This window comes from Salmo trutta, chromosome 34 (assembly GCF_901001165.1).
Source record: "Salmo trutta chromosome 34, fSalTru1.1, whole genome shotgun sequence".
In the NCBI taxonomy this organism is placed as follows: domain Eukaryota; kingdom Metazoa; phylum Chordata; class Actinopteri; order Salmoniformes; family Salmonidae; genus Salmo; species Salmo trutta.
In genome coordinates, this window is record NC_042990.1 from 9,458,568 (window position 1) to 9,474,024 (window position 15,457).

General features: G+C 42.0%; 1 protein-coding gene across 9 annotated transcripts in view; it reads right to left on the bottom strand.

Annotated features, from left to right (window-relative positions):
• The window catches only part of LOC115173504 (protein FAM131B), a 28,628-nt gene extending 14,540 nt beyond the window's left edge, over positions 1-14,088 (bottom strand). Inside the window, exons 1-7 of one of the 9 annotated variants that reach the window (XM_029731641.1) lie at positions 13,919-14,088; positions 6,411-6,458; positions 5,958-5,995; positions 2,691-2,726; positions 2,008-2,101; positions 525-749; positions 269-409 (exon numbers count right to left, since the gene is read on the bottom strand). In XM_029731641.1, the coding sequence (XP_029587501.1) occupies positions 269-409; positions 525-749; positions 2,008-2,101; positions 2,691-2,726; positions 5,958-5,995; positions 6,411-6,458; positions 13,919-13,946 (610 nt within the window). In that variant the 5' untranslated portion in view covers positions 13,947-14,088. Of the gene's footprint in view, positions 1-268; positions 410-524; positions 750-1,998; positions 2,102-2,690; positions 2,727-5,938; positions 5,996-6,410; positions 6,459-8,064; positions 8,448-13,918 lie in introns of those variants that run through there. The other 8 variants (XM_029731640.1, XM_029731644.1, XM_029731643.1 and 5 more) reach the window with 8 other exon arrangements.
• Between the last annotated feature and the right edge of the window lie 1,369 nt (positions 14,089-15,457).

The window sequence follows — 15,457 nt, forward strand, 5'->3', positions numbered from 1 at the left end:
TGTGTGTGTGTGTGTGTGTGTGTGTGTTAATATAAAAGGCTTTGTACATTGTAAGGATTTTCAGAGCTCTCATAAATAAACGTTTTGACCCTTGTAGGCTGGTTATCCGTCTTCTTCATTCAACCAGAATCTTACCCACTCTGGGGGGCAGACTGAGTAGTTTCATTGAAGTTCGGTTTAAGAACATTGATAACTTAATTCCCGTGACAGTCTAATAAAATGGCTGCCCTATTTGTAGTGAGTTGTGGCCATGTTTGTAGTCCTGTACCTCTGCTGGTGATGCTCTCCTGGTTGGTCTCACTGAGGTGTGCCACACTGCCTTGTTTGGAGCCAGCACAAATGCCATCTTCCTCCATAGATCTCCAGCCCAGCAAAGTAGCCTCCGATAAGGCAAATTGTGCCATTAATCCTGGGAGAAGCAAGGGGAGAGACTTTGTAAACAACAATAGAATACATGGTCCCAAATCTAATTTATTGACGTATTGATTTGTTAAATTGTAATTGGTTCTTATGTTTACTCTTACCTGCAGTGAAGCGGGCCTCCTTTTCTCCTTCACTGAGTTCACTGTACATTTCGCTCTCCATCCGCCTCTCCTTCTCACGTTGCGAGGTTGGGATTTTGGTGACCACAGCCCCTTCAGTCCCAGTGGATGGTGTGTTCCAGCTCTGCCATTCGATCATGTGAGCCACTTTGCCCGAGGCCATGGCAGTGGGCTTAGTTACTTTATCCTTCATGGAACGGGACACACCTAAATAAAGAATAGAGGGGGGAAAACACTGTTTCACAACACATTCAATTTGTGAATATGTCACCTCCTACAATGGATTTGGGCTCAGGAAGTGAAATGGGCTGGGAACTGTGGAAAATGCTTAATGGCTTGTGTGTTCTTTCTGGGAGGCAATGGTACTGTAGCCAAATATGAATTCGGTACAAAATGGCTTCTTCCTCTTTCATGCATGTCTCTCAGGAGCTATAGATGGTTGGAGATTGAAGGGAGTGTAGATGGGGCTTACAGCATTATTAGAAGCTGTCTATTTATTCGTCAAGGCTTGTTGACATGATCCATTTTTCAGTCGTCTGTGGTGAGCAAACAAGGGTGAAATACAGAACTCATTTTGCGACATTAATATTCTGAGTCTTTACTCATCAAATTAATCAAGAAGATGAGATTCATTAGACTTTAAGCATTTGTTTGTAATTAAAATGTGAAAAAAGTTATCTTTGCTTTAAACATAATTCTCAAAAGGCCCCAATGCAAATCCTTAATTAAAGTGCAAATATCTGACGATAACAAAGGATGTATTCATTCAGAGTAAGGGGTAACAATAAAAATCGAATTAAATCAATTGAGTGTGAACTGAATCCATTGGGCAATAGCAAATACGCTGGGATGAATGAAGCCTTGCTGATTTATTTCAAGTGGAGTTAAAAAATAGTGTTGTTCTCATAAAATGCAAATGTCATTCATAAAAGAATATTCATTGTAGATTTGTATTCAACGTTATGCAAAGTTATTTTGAGGGTAAGGAAAGTGGTTTTGGGGTCTTTATTATTCCAAGGTCGATATAATATGACTGTTAAACACAAACACGATATCAATCAAATGTACTTCAACTTCACCAGACACGACCACAACACAGTTGTATGGGTCTGTGCACAAACAAGCACAGAGCCATAAAACTGCCTTGCCACCACAATAAACAATCACAATCACCACCACAAATACCACACTACAAAACACTACATTTCCCAGCATGCCTGTGGAGTTGCATTGTGGTTTCTGCACTTATTTTAAAACTTGTATTTAAAAAAAATAATCTGATTGGATTCCATCAATTGCCCATAACCGGCCATTGATGTGTGCATTAGGTATCAATGGGGGGGCAGGAAGTGAAACAGGAAGGGCACCCACAGGGGCGACCATGTTGGCTCCATCTCCTCTTCCTGTCTGGAGCCAACATGGGGCTGGTTTACCATCTACCAGGACAGACACACACCTGACACACCTGTCAGTGAGGACTTAGCCAGAGCACCAATCCCGTAGGCGTTGGAGTTCCTCTTCAGACGAGGCAGGATGGAGGAAGTGTCCTCCATAGAGAGCTGTAGAAAGGGATGAGGGGAGAAAATAAATAAATACACAAATAATTGTAGAGGGGAAAAGGGAGAGGAATGACCAATTGTTGTGAGGGGGTAAAACAATATTGTTGGTTGAGGATTAGATATGCGATAAAATAAAATAAAATAGGGGAAAATCCTACTTAACAAATGATCAAATACAACTACCACCATATTAAGCAAAAGATACATTACCCAACACATCACAAATCATATCAGCACTTTGGTTAAACCAGCGATAGTCAGAACAGTAGTGTAGTAGTTCACTGTGCAGTCAGTGTACTGTACCTGTAGGGCCTGTGATTCATATGATTGATACATAAAGGAGCATCATGCTAGCAGCTAGTGTTAGCTACTGTAGATGAGGCTTGTTATCTCCCAGCCTGAGATACTATGTAACACAGGCAGTACAGTAGATTAGCAGCAGCGCTAAGATAGAGAGATGGGGAAAGAGGGAGGGAGGTGGGAGGAGGAGAGACTGAAGGAAAAAAACGTTGGCTTATCTACAGACAGAGAGAGCCAAACTACGTGGCGGAACGGAGGAAGAAGAGGACGAGATTAGCACAGGACTTACATTGATTCCTTCCCAGGAAAACTCGGCACGCCCATGCTGAGAGAGAGAAGGAGGGAGAGGAAGAAAGCCAGGAGAGATATAGGTATGTTTGTAGAGGAGCCAGGAAAAGGGAACGCAACAGAGAGGGGATAGGATTAAAAGAAGTACACATACAACAACAACAACAAAACTGACAAATAAGGTGTGTAAAAGATACACAGGATGAAACCAGTAGTCGTAAAGTAGTAAAGACTTGGGTGGCGGGAGGAAGAGAAAGCGTCTGAGTAAAGAAGATGGAATACAAAAAGTGCAAGAGAGATTTGAATGATGCGGGCGGGTGGACGATTGAAATACTGATCAATTGAGGATAGAAGAGATGAGAATTCACTGTCTGTGTGTGAATAGATTCTCTCACATCAGCTTGACCATAGGCTTTGGAAACCGAAAGAGAAAAAGTACTGTTTTATTGCCATTGATGTCAGTGTTTGTGTTTGTAGTGCTTCCCTCGCAATAATAGGATACAACTCATTATTCCTAATTGAATAATATCTTATAGTATCATAACACATCCTTATAAATAGGACAATCCATTACATAAATGGGGCCCCTTGTGAGGAAAATACCTACATAAAATGGTGCCCCGTGTGAGGTCATTCTCCTACAATACTCTGAGTCGATATTCACTTCATAAGAAGAAATTACCCTTGACCACACCCCCAAATTGGGGGAAACAAATAGTGTTTTCCATTGACTCCCATTGTAAAAGAGCTAACTTCCTTGTTGATTTTTAGGTATACAGAAATAAAAACATGCAGAAAGATAGCTTAATCAGGTCAAAAATCCCGACCTACGGTTCAAAATGCTCCAACATAGGGAATTAGACCCTGCGAGAAGAGCCCTGTAGCTTCAGGCTATTTGGCGTGGGAGAGTGGGAAATTGTGGGAACCCGGTGTCCAAGTAGGCTACACGCAGCTATGTGTGTGGGAAACATTTTTGTCACAGATAAGACATTTATCTCATTTAGTATAGTCTGTATGTTTGTGTTGTTGGTCTTGGCTAGCTTAATGTTCGGGCCGGTAGCTAGCTAGCACTCAAGTGGCTGCTAGCGCCCTCATAAAAATGGGCATGAGGGAAGCCCTATAATATTACATTTTTCTAAGTAGTGAGAACGCTCAGGAGCAGGCAGTGTTGAAAAGATATATTTAGACATGTTGTGCTTTTCTTAAATGTAGTTTTGTAATTGGCTAAAACAAGCAGACAACAAGAAAACTGTGCTTGAAAAATGTGAAGTTTTTTCTGTGAGCCAATGGAGTAAAGAAGTTAACCATGGGTTGCTTCCCCCCAAGGCAGGTGTGGCCGCGATGTTCTATCTAATACCGACCGGGAGTATACACTAGACATAAAATTGTAGAACCTGACCCATCATCAGGCCTATCATACTCCATTGTTATGATAACAAGGAAAGGCTTGAAGTCAACTCGGACCTAGTTGCCAGGGGAAACTGCAACTTCTGTGGCAGTTAAGTGGCCCAACTGGAGTATGCCCATTGGCCATTGCATTTTGTCAGAAAGAACAAGGCTGGCCTTGGAAGATGTTGAGTACTGCTGCTTCTGTCTGCATCACAAACAGCTGTCAAGGATGTGATGTCCAAGCATTGCATCAAGTGAAACAACAAACATAAAATGGCAGACAGGTAACCTAGTGGTTAGAGCGTTGGGCCAATAACTGAAAGGTTGCTGGATCGGACCCCCGAGCTGACAAAGTAAAAATCTGTTGTTCTGCCCCTGAACAAGGCTGTTAACTCACTGTCCCCTGGTATGCTGTCATTGTAAAAAAAGAATTTGTTCTTAACTGACTTGCCGAGTAAAATAAAAAACGAGACAGTGTAACAGAAGCAAAATAGCATGAACACAGGATCAATACCAACTGAGGAATGAACAAAAGGAAGGGACCTATAAAGGGGAGGTAATGAGGTCCAGGTGTGAATCATAATGATGAGTCCCAGGACTGGTGGTTAGTATTCCGGCAACGTTGCACGCCGGAGGGGAGGAGCAGAAGTAGACGTTTCTATAGGAATATGCATTGCAACAGCAAGTTGATCTTCAATAGTAAAACTCACAAAACACCTCATGAGTTGTCACAGTGATTAAGCAAGCCCCATGAAGTCCAAGCTAGCCGCCCAGAGAATTTCTGCTTTAGTTGGGATGGATTAAAAGAATCCCACAAAATGTTGAATTATTCACCGAAAAAAGTGACCGTGGTCAGTGCTTGCTCTTTATTTATGAGGGCTTGCGGTGTGGGGTTCGTCACTAGAAATGATTTATCATGGTTAAAATGTGCATTAACAGGAAGGGCGAGCAAGAGCAGCATGGTGTCAGTGTCCTTGGAGCTTCTTCTTCCTAGCAACAGGCCCAGTGATTTCTGCGAACAGGTTTCCCCTGGTGAAACACTTTTGTCTCAATCGGCCAATCAGACATCAGTGGTCTTGTTGTTGCCATCAAGCTCTGGCCAGTCCAGAGGAGTGCACACTGTCTCTCTAACCGTATGTGTTACGAGGCTGCATCTACCTCAGCTCAGCTGCCACTGCTGTGTTGACAGAATTCCGAAAAATAGGTGGCCCCTGGCCAATCCATATCCATCCATCATATCCAGAACTATATGGGGTGAAAAATGTTTTATTGTTGCTTGTCAGACATCTAACAGAAATGGGGATGGGGGTCCCGTAAAACATATTCAAAGAGCATATTAAGTATAGTAGAATATGTAGCCTACACGCTCTATTCATGTTTAAACATCTGCGGTGGTCTTGTTGGTTGTCATTGTGTAGGGTCTTTGTGCTGTTTGAAAAGACTCCACTGTGTATTGCAATTGAGCCTTGTAGCCTCTTTTAAAGAGAGAAACAAAACAGCAACAGTGGTAAAGCAGAGAGATGGATCGTATGCTATGTCCCTGGAGTGGGAGATTATATATAGTACATAATGGTTTGGGCTCTCGAGACCTGCTCCAGTGGCCTTTGTGAGAAATTCAATATAAACCATCTCTGAGCAACATTATATCATTGCCCTCTCAGTATAGGGGGCAGTGTGAGCGAGACACGCTCAGTTTCACTACTAGATATTTTTTTTAAAAACATGAAACTACACTTTTCCTCAATGGCCATCTTGGCTCAAGGATCCATTGGACATAAAGAAGAAATGCACTCGAGGGTAGAGCTGGAATGGTGTAAAAACCAGACAAGTGATATTTCACTTCAGGGGGATAAAACGTACATTGAAATGTCATCCATACCTGCTCCCCAACTTTCCGTACAGGAACAGCGTCCGCTGCTAGAAAAGAAACAAAGAAGAAAACAGAAAGAAAAACATGAAGCCAACCTTATGCAACCTTTACTGAGTAGAGCTGATAGCACTCGCGAACATTTACGCTGACGTTCACACAAAGCACTAACATTGTATTATTATTTGCATCGGCTGTTAGCATATTTGGGAAAAACTAGTATGTCATTATTGGCCAGGATCTTTAGATTCCTCTGCTGATTGTGTTCACAAAGGTCTCGAACGACAGCTTTGTGTGGTATTACAACTGCTTTGTCATTAGGATGCATTTGATAGTAGGCCTACTAAATCATGCATTGAAAAACTGTTTATTTTTCATTTAGTATTAAACTATTAGTAAGACATATTATATTATTATACCCAAAATACAGAAAATACAGTAAAGTAATATTATATTGGCACATACTGTAAATTGACACTGCATTGCGTGCCCTCTTCTCCACACAGAAATAAGCTGAAAAAAGTCATTAGTTGAATTAAAAATCCTTAAAACACTTGTCTGTAATGTTTTATATCCTAACATCTCACTTTAATATTTTTAACAGTTAAAGTGTCATTAAAAGGGCAACACACATAAAGGAAGAGTATCCATCATAAAAGGGGAGTTCTGAATTGAAACACGTCTTCATGACTATCTAAGGGCCCCGTCTGAATGTGAACCCTTTTAACACTTGAAAGTGTCCTTTTTATAAACAAGATCCAACATAAAAGAAAGTCAAATTGAGTTCTAAGACCTGAATTAAAACACTTCTCCTCTCTTTAACTACAGCTGAGTTGACAACCCAGGGGAACCTGGAGGCCATTTTCCTCCATCAGACATTCACACACCAGAGACCTCTACAGCTGATGGAACTCCAAGATAACCGAGGGGAAATGAGGGTGAGGAACAGATGGTGGCACTCGAAGAAAAACCAGAAAGGAGGACATGGAGGGAAAAAACGGAGGGTTTACTGAGATGGGGCAGAGATAAAAAGGACAAAGCTACGAGGAGGAGGATGGGGCGTTCCAGTAGACCAATATTTTAATGGTATCAGTGAGTTTTATAGTATGTTATCAAGCCTGCATCTTAACCAATGGAATGAAAAGTTGGTGAATGTTTTATTGTTGGTGTTAAAATAGTCTTCACATAGATTATTTTAACACTGAATTGTGAATTGTGTCCACAGTTGATAAGCCATCATTTGTTTTTGCCACATCTCACCACCTCATGTGTAAGGTCTATCCATCTGTAAAACATGCAAATAAAAAACAGGCCCAAACACACTCATCTTAACCCCACACTTGTCTCCCTGGCCTGTCAAGAGGTCTTCAACAGCTTGGAGTAAACAGCTGTCATCTAACAGCTTGGAGTAAACTAGACAGACATACCTCTTGACCTTATAGAGAACTAAGCCTCCTCCACTTTGATGTAGAATTTGTCTCGTTGCAGAGAATTTTCTTTCCCGCATTCATTGTTGAACAAAAACAGAGTCAGATATTGAACTTTTTGAGAGGAGAGGTAAGGTCTCAACCGTCACAGGAGTCTTATGATACAACTGTACAATTACAAAGGTGGGGGAAAAGCTTTGTTCCGACCAATTGTGTGGGCTGGGGAAGGGTAGGACTATGTTCACAAAGTGGGCGAAATAGCAGGGGCTCGCCACTCGCGCTGCACTGAGCGAGTTCCGTTACGGAGCATTTATCCTACTGTGACCAACCGAGCGGAAGCCAGAAACCGCGAGGGCCGTCAAAGCAATAGGCGGGGGAAGGGAGCATCGTCGGACACTGCCGCGATCACTCCTGACAGATCTCGTGGTCTGAAATGTTTGGGACCATCATCATCTGTCTTTTGCGATCGCTTGGGGCCGAGTGGGGCGTCTTGGTGGTGAAACGCAGTGGTTGACGTGCGTCCTGACACTGATTCAGGGTGAAGGGCAAAGTCTGACTCACCTCAGCTCCAGTAACAGTGCCGAAGGGCGTTCTAGCGGGACACCGCTACATTGTTTTGATAAAAAAAACTGTTGAGATACCACAAATACTGTCAACCTAATTTACAAAAGCATGAGACCCAAAATACATACCCACTGGCCACAGAAATCAATGCAACATCTATTCCATGTTGGTTCAATGTAATTTCATTAAAATGACGTGAAAACAACGTTGATTCAACCACGGTGTTCCCAGTGGGTATCTACGAGGTAAAAAAAACGATTCCAAACTATTAATGGCTGAAAAATCACTGGATATTAAACGACCAAAACAACATGCTACTAATTGAAATGGTACGTCTCAGAGATGAAGTTAACACTTAGCCACCCTAAGCCACTGATGTCCATCTATAGCACAACCCATGCTTCTCTCTACCTTCTTTTCTCCATTCCACCTTTACTCTTCTCTCTCTCCCAAATTCCTTCCTCCCATCCTCTTCCCTCTCTCTCCGAGCCCCTCTCTCTCCCCTGTTCACCTATGCCCACTAGCAGTCTTCCACACTAAAGGTCAGTAGCAGCTCAACCGTGACCACCTGTCAAGCAAACTACACCAACCAGTCACCTTGGCCCCATGTCCGTCGCCTTGCGAGTCGTCAGTCAACTCCCATCATCAGCCATGCGGTGTGTGTGAGAGACACAGCAAGTGTACTCCGCTCAATACAGAGCATCCGTCAGTCAGTCTGTCAGCACTTTTAATGAAATCAATATTGGGGGGGCATTCCTGTGTAATGCAATATCTCTAAGACACTCAATATAACTGAATAACAAACAATCTGAGTGATGCTAAATAGTGCACAACAAGCTACAGCAGGCTTCAACAGACTGTTGAGAAGTGTGTTTGTTTATGGGTAATTGAAGGAGACCTATGTAAGAAAGTGACAGTTTCACCAATCACATGAACACACACTTTCAGTACAGATTAGAAACATAAACACTTTCAGTATACAGAAACATAAACACCTTCAGTATACAGAAACATAAATACTTTAACATAAATACTTTCACTATACAGATACATAAATACTTTCAGTATACAGAAACATAAATACTTTCAGTATATAAAAACATAAATACTTTCAGTATACAGAAACATTAACACCTTCAGTATACAGAAACATAAATACTTTAACATAAATACTTTCAGTATACAGATACATAAATACTTTCAGTATACAGAAACATAAACACTTTCAGTATACATAAACATGAACACTTTCAGTATGCAGAAACATAAACACTTTCAGTATACAGAAATACTTTCAGTATACTGAAATATAAACACTTTCAGTATACAGAAACAGAAATACTTTCAGTATACAGCAACATAAACATCTTCAGCATTCAGAAACATAAACACCTTCAGTATACAGAAACATAAATACATTCAGTACAGTTTATAAACATAAACACTTTCAGTATACAGAAACATAAACACTTTCAGTATACAGAAACAGAAATACTTTCAGTATACTGAAATATAAACACTTTCAGTATACAGAAACAAAAATACTTTCAGTATACAGCAACATAAACATCTTCAGTATACAGAAACATAAACACTTTCAGTATACAGAAACATAAACATCTTCAGTATACAGAAACAGAAATACTTTCTGTACAGTTTATAAACATAAACACTTTCAGTATACAGAAACAGAAATACTTTCAGTATACTGAAATATAAACACTTTTAGTATACAGAAACAAAAATACTTTCAGTATACAGCAACATAAACATCTTCAGTATACAGAAACATAAACACTTTCAGTATACAGAAACATAAACATCTTCAGTATACAGAAACAGAAATACTTTCTGTACAGTTTATAAACATAAACACTTTCAGTATACAGAAACAGAAATACTTTCAGTATACAGCAACATAAACATCTTCAGTATACAGAAACATAAACACTTTCAGTATACAGAAACATAAACACCTTCAGTATACAAAAACATAAATACTTTCAGTACAGTTTATAAACATAAACACTTTCAGTATACAGAAACAGAAACACCTTCAGTATACAGAAACAGAAATACTTTCAGTATAGAGAAACATAAACACTTCAGTATACAGAAACAGAAATACTTTCAGTATAGAGAAACATAAACACCATCACTATACAAAAACATAAATACTTTCAGTATACAGAAACATAAACACCTTCAGTATACAGAAACATAAATACTTTGAGTATACAGAAACAGAAACACCTTCAGTATACAGAAACATAAATACTTTCAGTATACAGAAACATAAATACTTTCAGTATACAGAAACATAAACACCTTAGGTACAAATTAGAAACATTAACAGCTTCAGTTTACAAGAAAATACAGGTGACAGGTAGCCTAGTGGTTAGAGCGTTGGGCCAGTAACCAAAAGGTTGCTAGATCAAATCCCCGAGCTGACAAGGTAAAAATATGTAATTCTGCCCCTGAACAAGGCAGTCAACCCACTGTTCCTAGGCTGTTATTCTAAATAAGTATTTGTTCTTAACTGACTTTTCTAGTTGAAAAAGCAACACCTTCAGTATACATAAACAGACCCTTTCAATGCAGACCTTGGCTTCTCTCCTGATATATTCATGCCTTGACATGGTCATTTCCATGTTCCAGTTGGTCTGTTTACTAGTAGTTCAGTTTCACACTGTATACTTTACATTCTAGTAATATAAATACACAACACCTCTTCATTGTACTTAATGGTACTATGAGTAGGCTTAGCTGTTTTTCATTTCCGCATTACATTAGGCCTACTTTCCTCATCTTATTTTCTGTTGTTGAAAAAACCTACAGACCTGATCTGGTACTTCAAAATATACAGTACCTCATTATAATACATAGTGTATCTTGTATGTTGAACTATGCAGTGCATCATAGAGTTTCAGCTAATTCATCAATATTTCCAATACATGATTTCACCCTTAAATGCAGGTTTTAACTCATTATTTTATGTACTGTAATGAACCATTACGGCGTTAAAAGGGTTACAACAAACTATAAAAAATGCAAATTGCCTACATCCATTGGCTTTCAGTAATTGGACTCTGTTTGAAGAGTGAAGAGAAAACATGACATCAGCGTCCAATACTGCCAATGCCACTGAGGCTTGCTAAGTGTCTCACCACCCATGAAAGACAAATTAAGTCAATTACAGATATGTGATGGATGAAGGCCTAGGGATATTTGGAAAAGGTCACAGGAAACATGTCATGGTTACACACAGAAAAACACTACACGGAATGAACGGTATTCCTCAATTTCTCAGCTGTATTTCTCATTGCTTCCACTTCCACTGACCGATTCCTTTCAAGTTTAGGTCAAATGTAGAATCTCTCAAAAGCCATGGATATATTTATTTAATGAACTGCGTTTTCGTTCATAGTTCATAAGGCCTGTTACGAAGCATTATAATAAGTATGTTAACCTGCTGAGTTTTACATTGAAATGCCCATTTTCCTTCAATATAACCACAGAACAAACCAAGACAACCTTGAATAAACACAGTTGTAGAACTCTGTTTTCTCCTCCCAGAAAATAAGGGAGTCTAGGAATAAATACAGTTCAACCGTTCATCATGAACGCCATCTATTGTGAACATAACGGCATATGATATCTAAGTTCGGCACTCGACGCAACTCACCGGAACAATACCTCTGGCAAAACAGTCGAATACAGTAGAATCAGATCATGGTGTCTTGTTGGCATGGCGTGGTTCCTCTGGGGAACATGGGGAACATGGTTCCTCTGGGGAACATGGTTCCTCTGGGGAACATGGTTCCTCTGAATGTTTCCCAGAGGAGCTAAACACTGTATGGGGATGGGCTGTTGACCCATGTGTACTTGAAGCATCTCTTCTCCACTCGCATCCATCAACCTCACTCCATACCAGAAGCTATATATAGCAATATATGCTTATTATAACAATGGAGCTCTCAGCAATGGGCTGTTGCTGTTGGATGCGAGTCAACCTAAGTTCACACATGATAACAAACGGCAAGTTGAATGTGATGAGATGCACTTAAATGCCCATGTCTTGTTATTGGTATCACTATGGTATTCTATAAAGCACATTTTACAGCATTTCGCTGGAATCCATGACAGAGAGAGAGCGAGAGAGAGAGAGAGAGAGAGAGAGAGAGAGAGAGACCTGACGAAACTACTTCTTTATCAATCTTGAGGGATTTTATCTTTGTTTGAAATGGACTTTACATTGACTTTCGTATTAAAACATATTGTAGAGAGACCTTGTCAGAGGGAAAACTCCCAAACAGCGAACAGGGAAAATTCTAGTGTTGTTTACTGCTCCAAATGCTACGTCCACACTAACACCTTCCCTAGCTTGATTTCACACACTCATTTGTCTCTAAAACGCCAGGCTGGCTTTCATCACCACGGTCAAAACACGTGCTACACATCCTCTACAGGCTCAATGACAATCAAAGGTCAAATTTCCATCCATCCCATTATTTATTTCATTCATCTCCGACCGCGAGCCTCCACATTTGTTTTCAGGAAGGAACTGACAAGGCTTGATGAAGTGTTTAATAAAAGAGGGCAATCACTCTCCATTACGGACGAATCCCAAACAAACGACACACCACACTTGAGTTCATCTCCGTTACACTATCGACAGTACGACACACTACATAATATCCAATCCCGTCGGACCCCGGGATCGATTCCAGTGAAATCATCCACTGCCTATGTCACAGCCAGATGGACCGTACCAGTTCCACAGACCATGAAATTCCATTCAGTCTCCAGCATGCTCCATGATACGATCAGCACCGAGGCTCTTTTGAGCCATACACCTCAACGGTGGTACGCCGGCTGTATTAACCACTGGCAGCGTTGACCTACATGTGGAGCCCGTCCAGGCTCACACCTGGGTTTGCCGCCATCGGTTCTGACTCAACCAATGCGGGTCATAGTCCAGCCGAGTTTGTGTGTGTGTGTGTGTGTGTGTCTCCGTTGTATACCTCCTAACCTGTAATGCACTGCTGCACACATGCTTCAATTGATTACCCGCCGGTCATGACGCACTCCGACGGAGGAGAGGGGAACGTTTGCGATTTGCTCACACACAGCCAGCCTTAGCCTTAACCTTAGCTCTAAGTCATGGCAGGAGGGCGGTTTAACAAGAGGGAGTGCGCACACACACACACACACACACACATAGTCAAACTAAGTCCATTTCCTCATGACTTTCCCTTCATCCATCCATCCATCCCTCCCTCGATCCGATCCCTTCATCCATCATGAAATTCAGAGGTCTGCTCTCTTTCTCTCTGCTTCCCTCTTTCCCTTTTATTTCTCTCTTCATCAACATTTATATGTGCAACAGTACACCATGCAGACACTGCTAACAGGATTTCACATCATTCCTTTCTCTGTCTCTCCTCCTCCTCTCTCTCTCTCTCCACCCTCTCTCTCTATTTCTCTCCTTTAATACGTCTCCCCTGACATCATTGTAAACAACCTCTACTGTCATATTTCATTCTCTCTGTCTCCTCAGAGCCCTCTGTATATCTCTCTCTCTCACACACACACACACACACACACACGCACGCATCTCCATGCGCACATGGTCGTACAGCCCATTAGGCATATACATTTGAAATGTCAACCGAGTCGTCCCGTATTCCAGTCCACTAGAAATTGCCTTCACTTCCATTGTCACGCCACCGCCTTGCCATTTCTCCCTATTCCCCACATTCAGCATTCACCATGCAAAAGAAAAACCTCTCCTCTCTGTCTAGCCTCAGTCGTACGCTGCCGAGCCCCGTTAACCAACACGTCTCCATAGAAACGTACTTACGGGTTCAGAGGAGAAATTCAGAGTCCCCCCCCAGAGTCCCCCTTCCCCCACTCCCACCCTCCTCCATCTCTCTCGTCACTGGGGGAAAAGCAGATGGGAAAAAGATGGGGTCTGCTTACTGATGGTCCGGGAGCCGATGCAGCCCATGGTGTCTGTCTCACAGAGGCCCTGGAAGCAGCAAGCGAGGAAGCGCCACCCTTTCGCCAGGCATTCTCTCCACTCCTCTTCTCTCCTCCCGTCTCGCTCCGTATGTGTGTGTGTGTGCGCGCGTGTGCACGTCTCTCACTCGCTCTCACTCTCTTGCTCCCTTTCTCTCTCTCCTCTTGCTCTGCCTTTGTCTCGCCCGCTCCCTCTCTCTCCTTACCTTCGTCAAACCCGCTGGCACACACACAGAGAGACACAGATAGAGTGCAGCGTCGCGATGCTGGAGCATCCCCAGTCAGTCAGTAAATCAAAGTGTCTGAGGGGGGGTGGGGGGGGGGGGGTGGAAGGAAGGAAAGACTTGACATGGTTGAAATAATGACAAGCAAGTACTTGTTACTTCAATGCCATTAATATCCCAACTCTCCAAATGATTGAAGTATAACTCCTTTGACAGAAATGTTGACCTATTCTGTCAACTGGAAACCTCCTCTGTATCTTCTGACGGTGTGATAAATGTGTCTAGTATGGCTCTATTCTCCCTACCTCTCTCTCGCTCGCTCGCTCGCTCTTTCTCTCTCTGGCAATGCAGTACAGCTCTTTTCCTCTCCTTCTGCCCCTCCCTCCTTCCGTCGCTCTTCGTCTTACTCCCACAATATACGTATAAACACAGACAGTGATTCAATTGTGTGGAGGCGAGGCAGGAGGACAATGGGCGAGTCCTTGAGCTCTCTGACTCTCTCCTACTCCCCCAGTGACTGATTTTATGCGCCGAGTCAAATCTCACACGTTGAATACTGGGTTTTCCCCTATGGAGCTCAAAGCTTTGACAGCATTGGCCGTCGAATTCGGTCATGTTGATAGTCATAAAACTATTGGTTAATATAGAATAGACAAGAACAACTAGACATCTCTTCTTGAACATATTCATCTTACACCGAGAGAGAGAGACAGATGGAGAGACAGAGAGGGGGAGCTGAGGAGGAAGGAGTGAAGGGGGAATGCGTTGAGTCATGTTAAGGAGGGGTGAGGCTGAGATGCACAAATTAATATTGTAGGAGGGAGGGGGAGGGTGACAGAGAACAGAAAAACATACAGCCATGTTTCTATGTATGGCTCTGTGTGTGTGTGTGTGTGTGTGTGTGTGTGTGTGTGTGTGTGTGTGTGTGTGTGTGTGTGTGTGTGTGTGTGTGTGTGTGTGTGTGTGTGTGTGTGTGTGTGTGTGTGTGCGCGTTTGTGCATTCGTGCGTGCGATGTGGGTGCGTTTGTGTGGCTGGCTGGCAGGCTCGCTGATTGGCTAGCTGGCTAGCTATTGGTCTTTCCATGTATTTGGTGTTTACTTTACTTGTATGTGTCCATATGGGTCTGCATATTTGTCCATGCACATCATGTCTGCATATTTATCTGTCCACATGCATGCATCACACATGTGCGTACTCATTACTTCATCGCTGAAGGGGGTTAGGGGTCATAGAGAGGTGATCACAAAGAGACATGCCAAGAGAAGGGGCTGATGG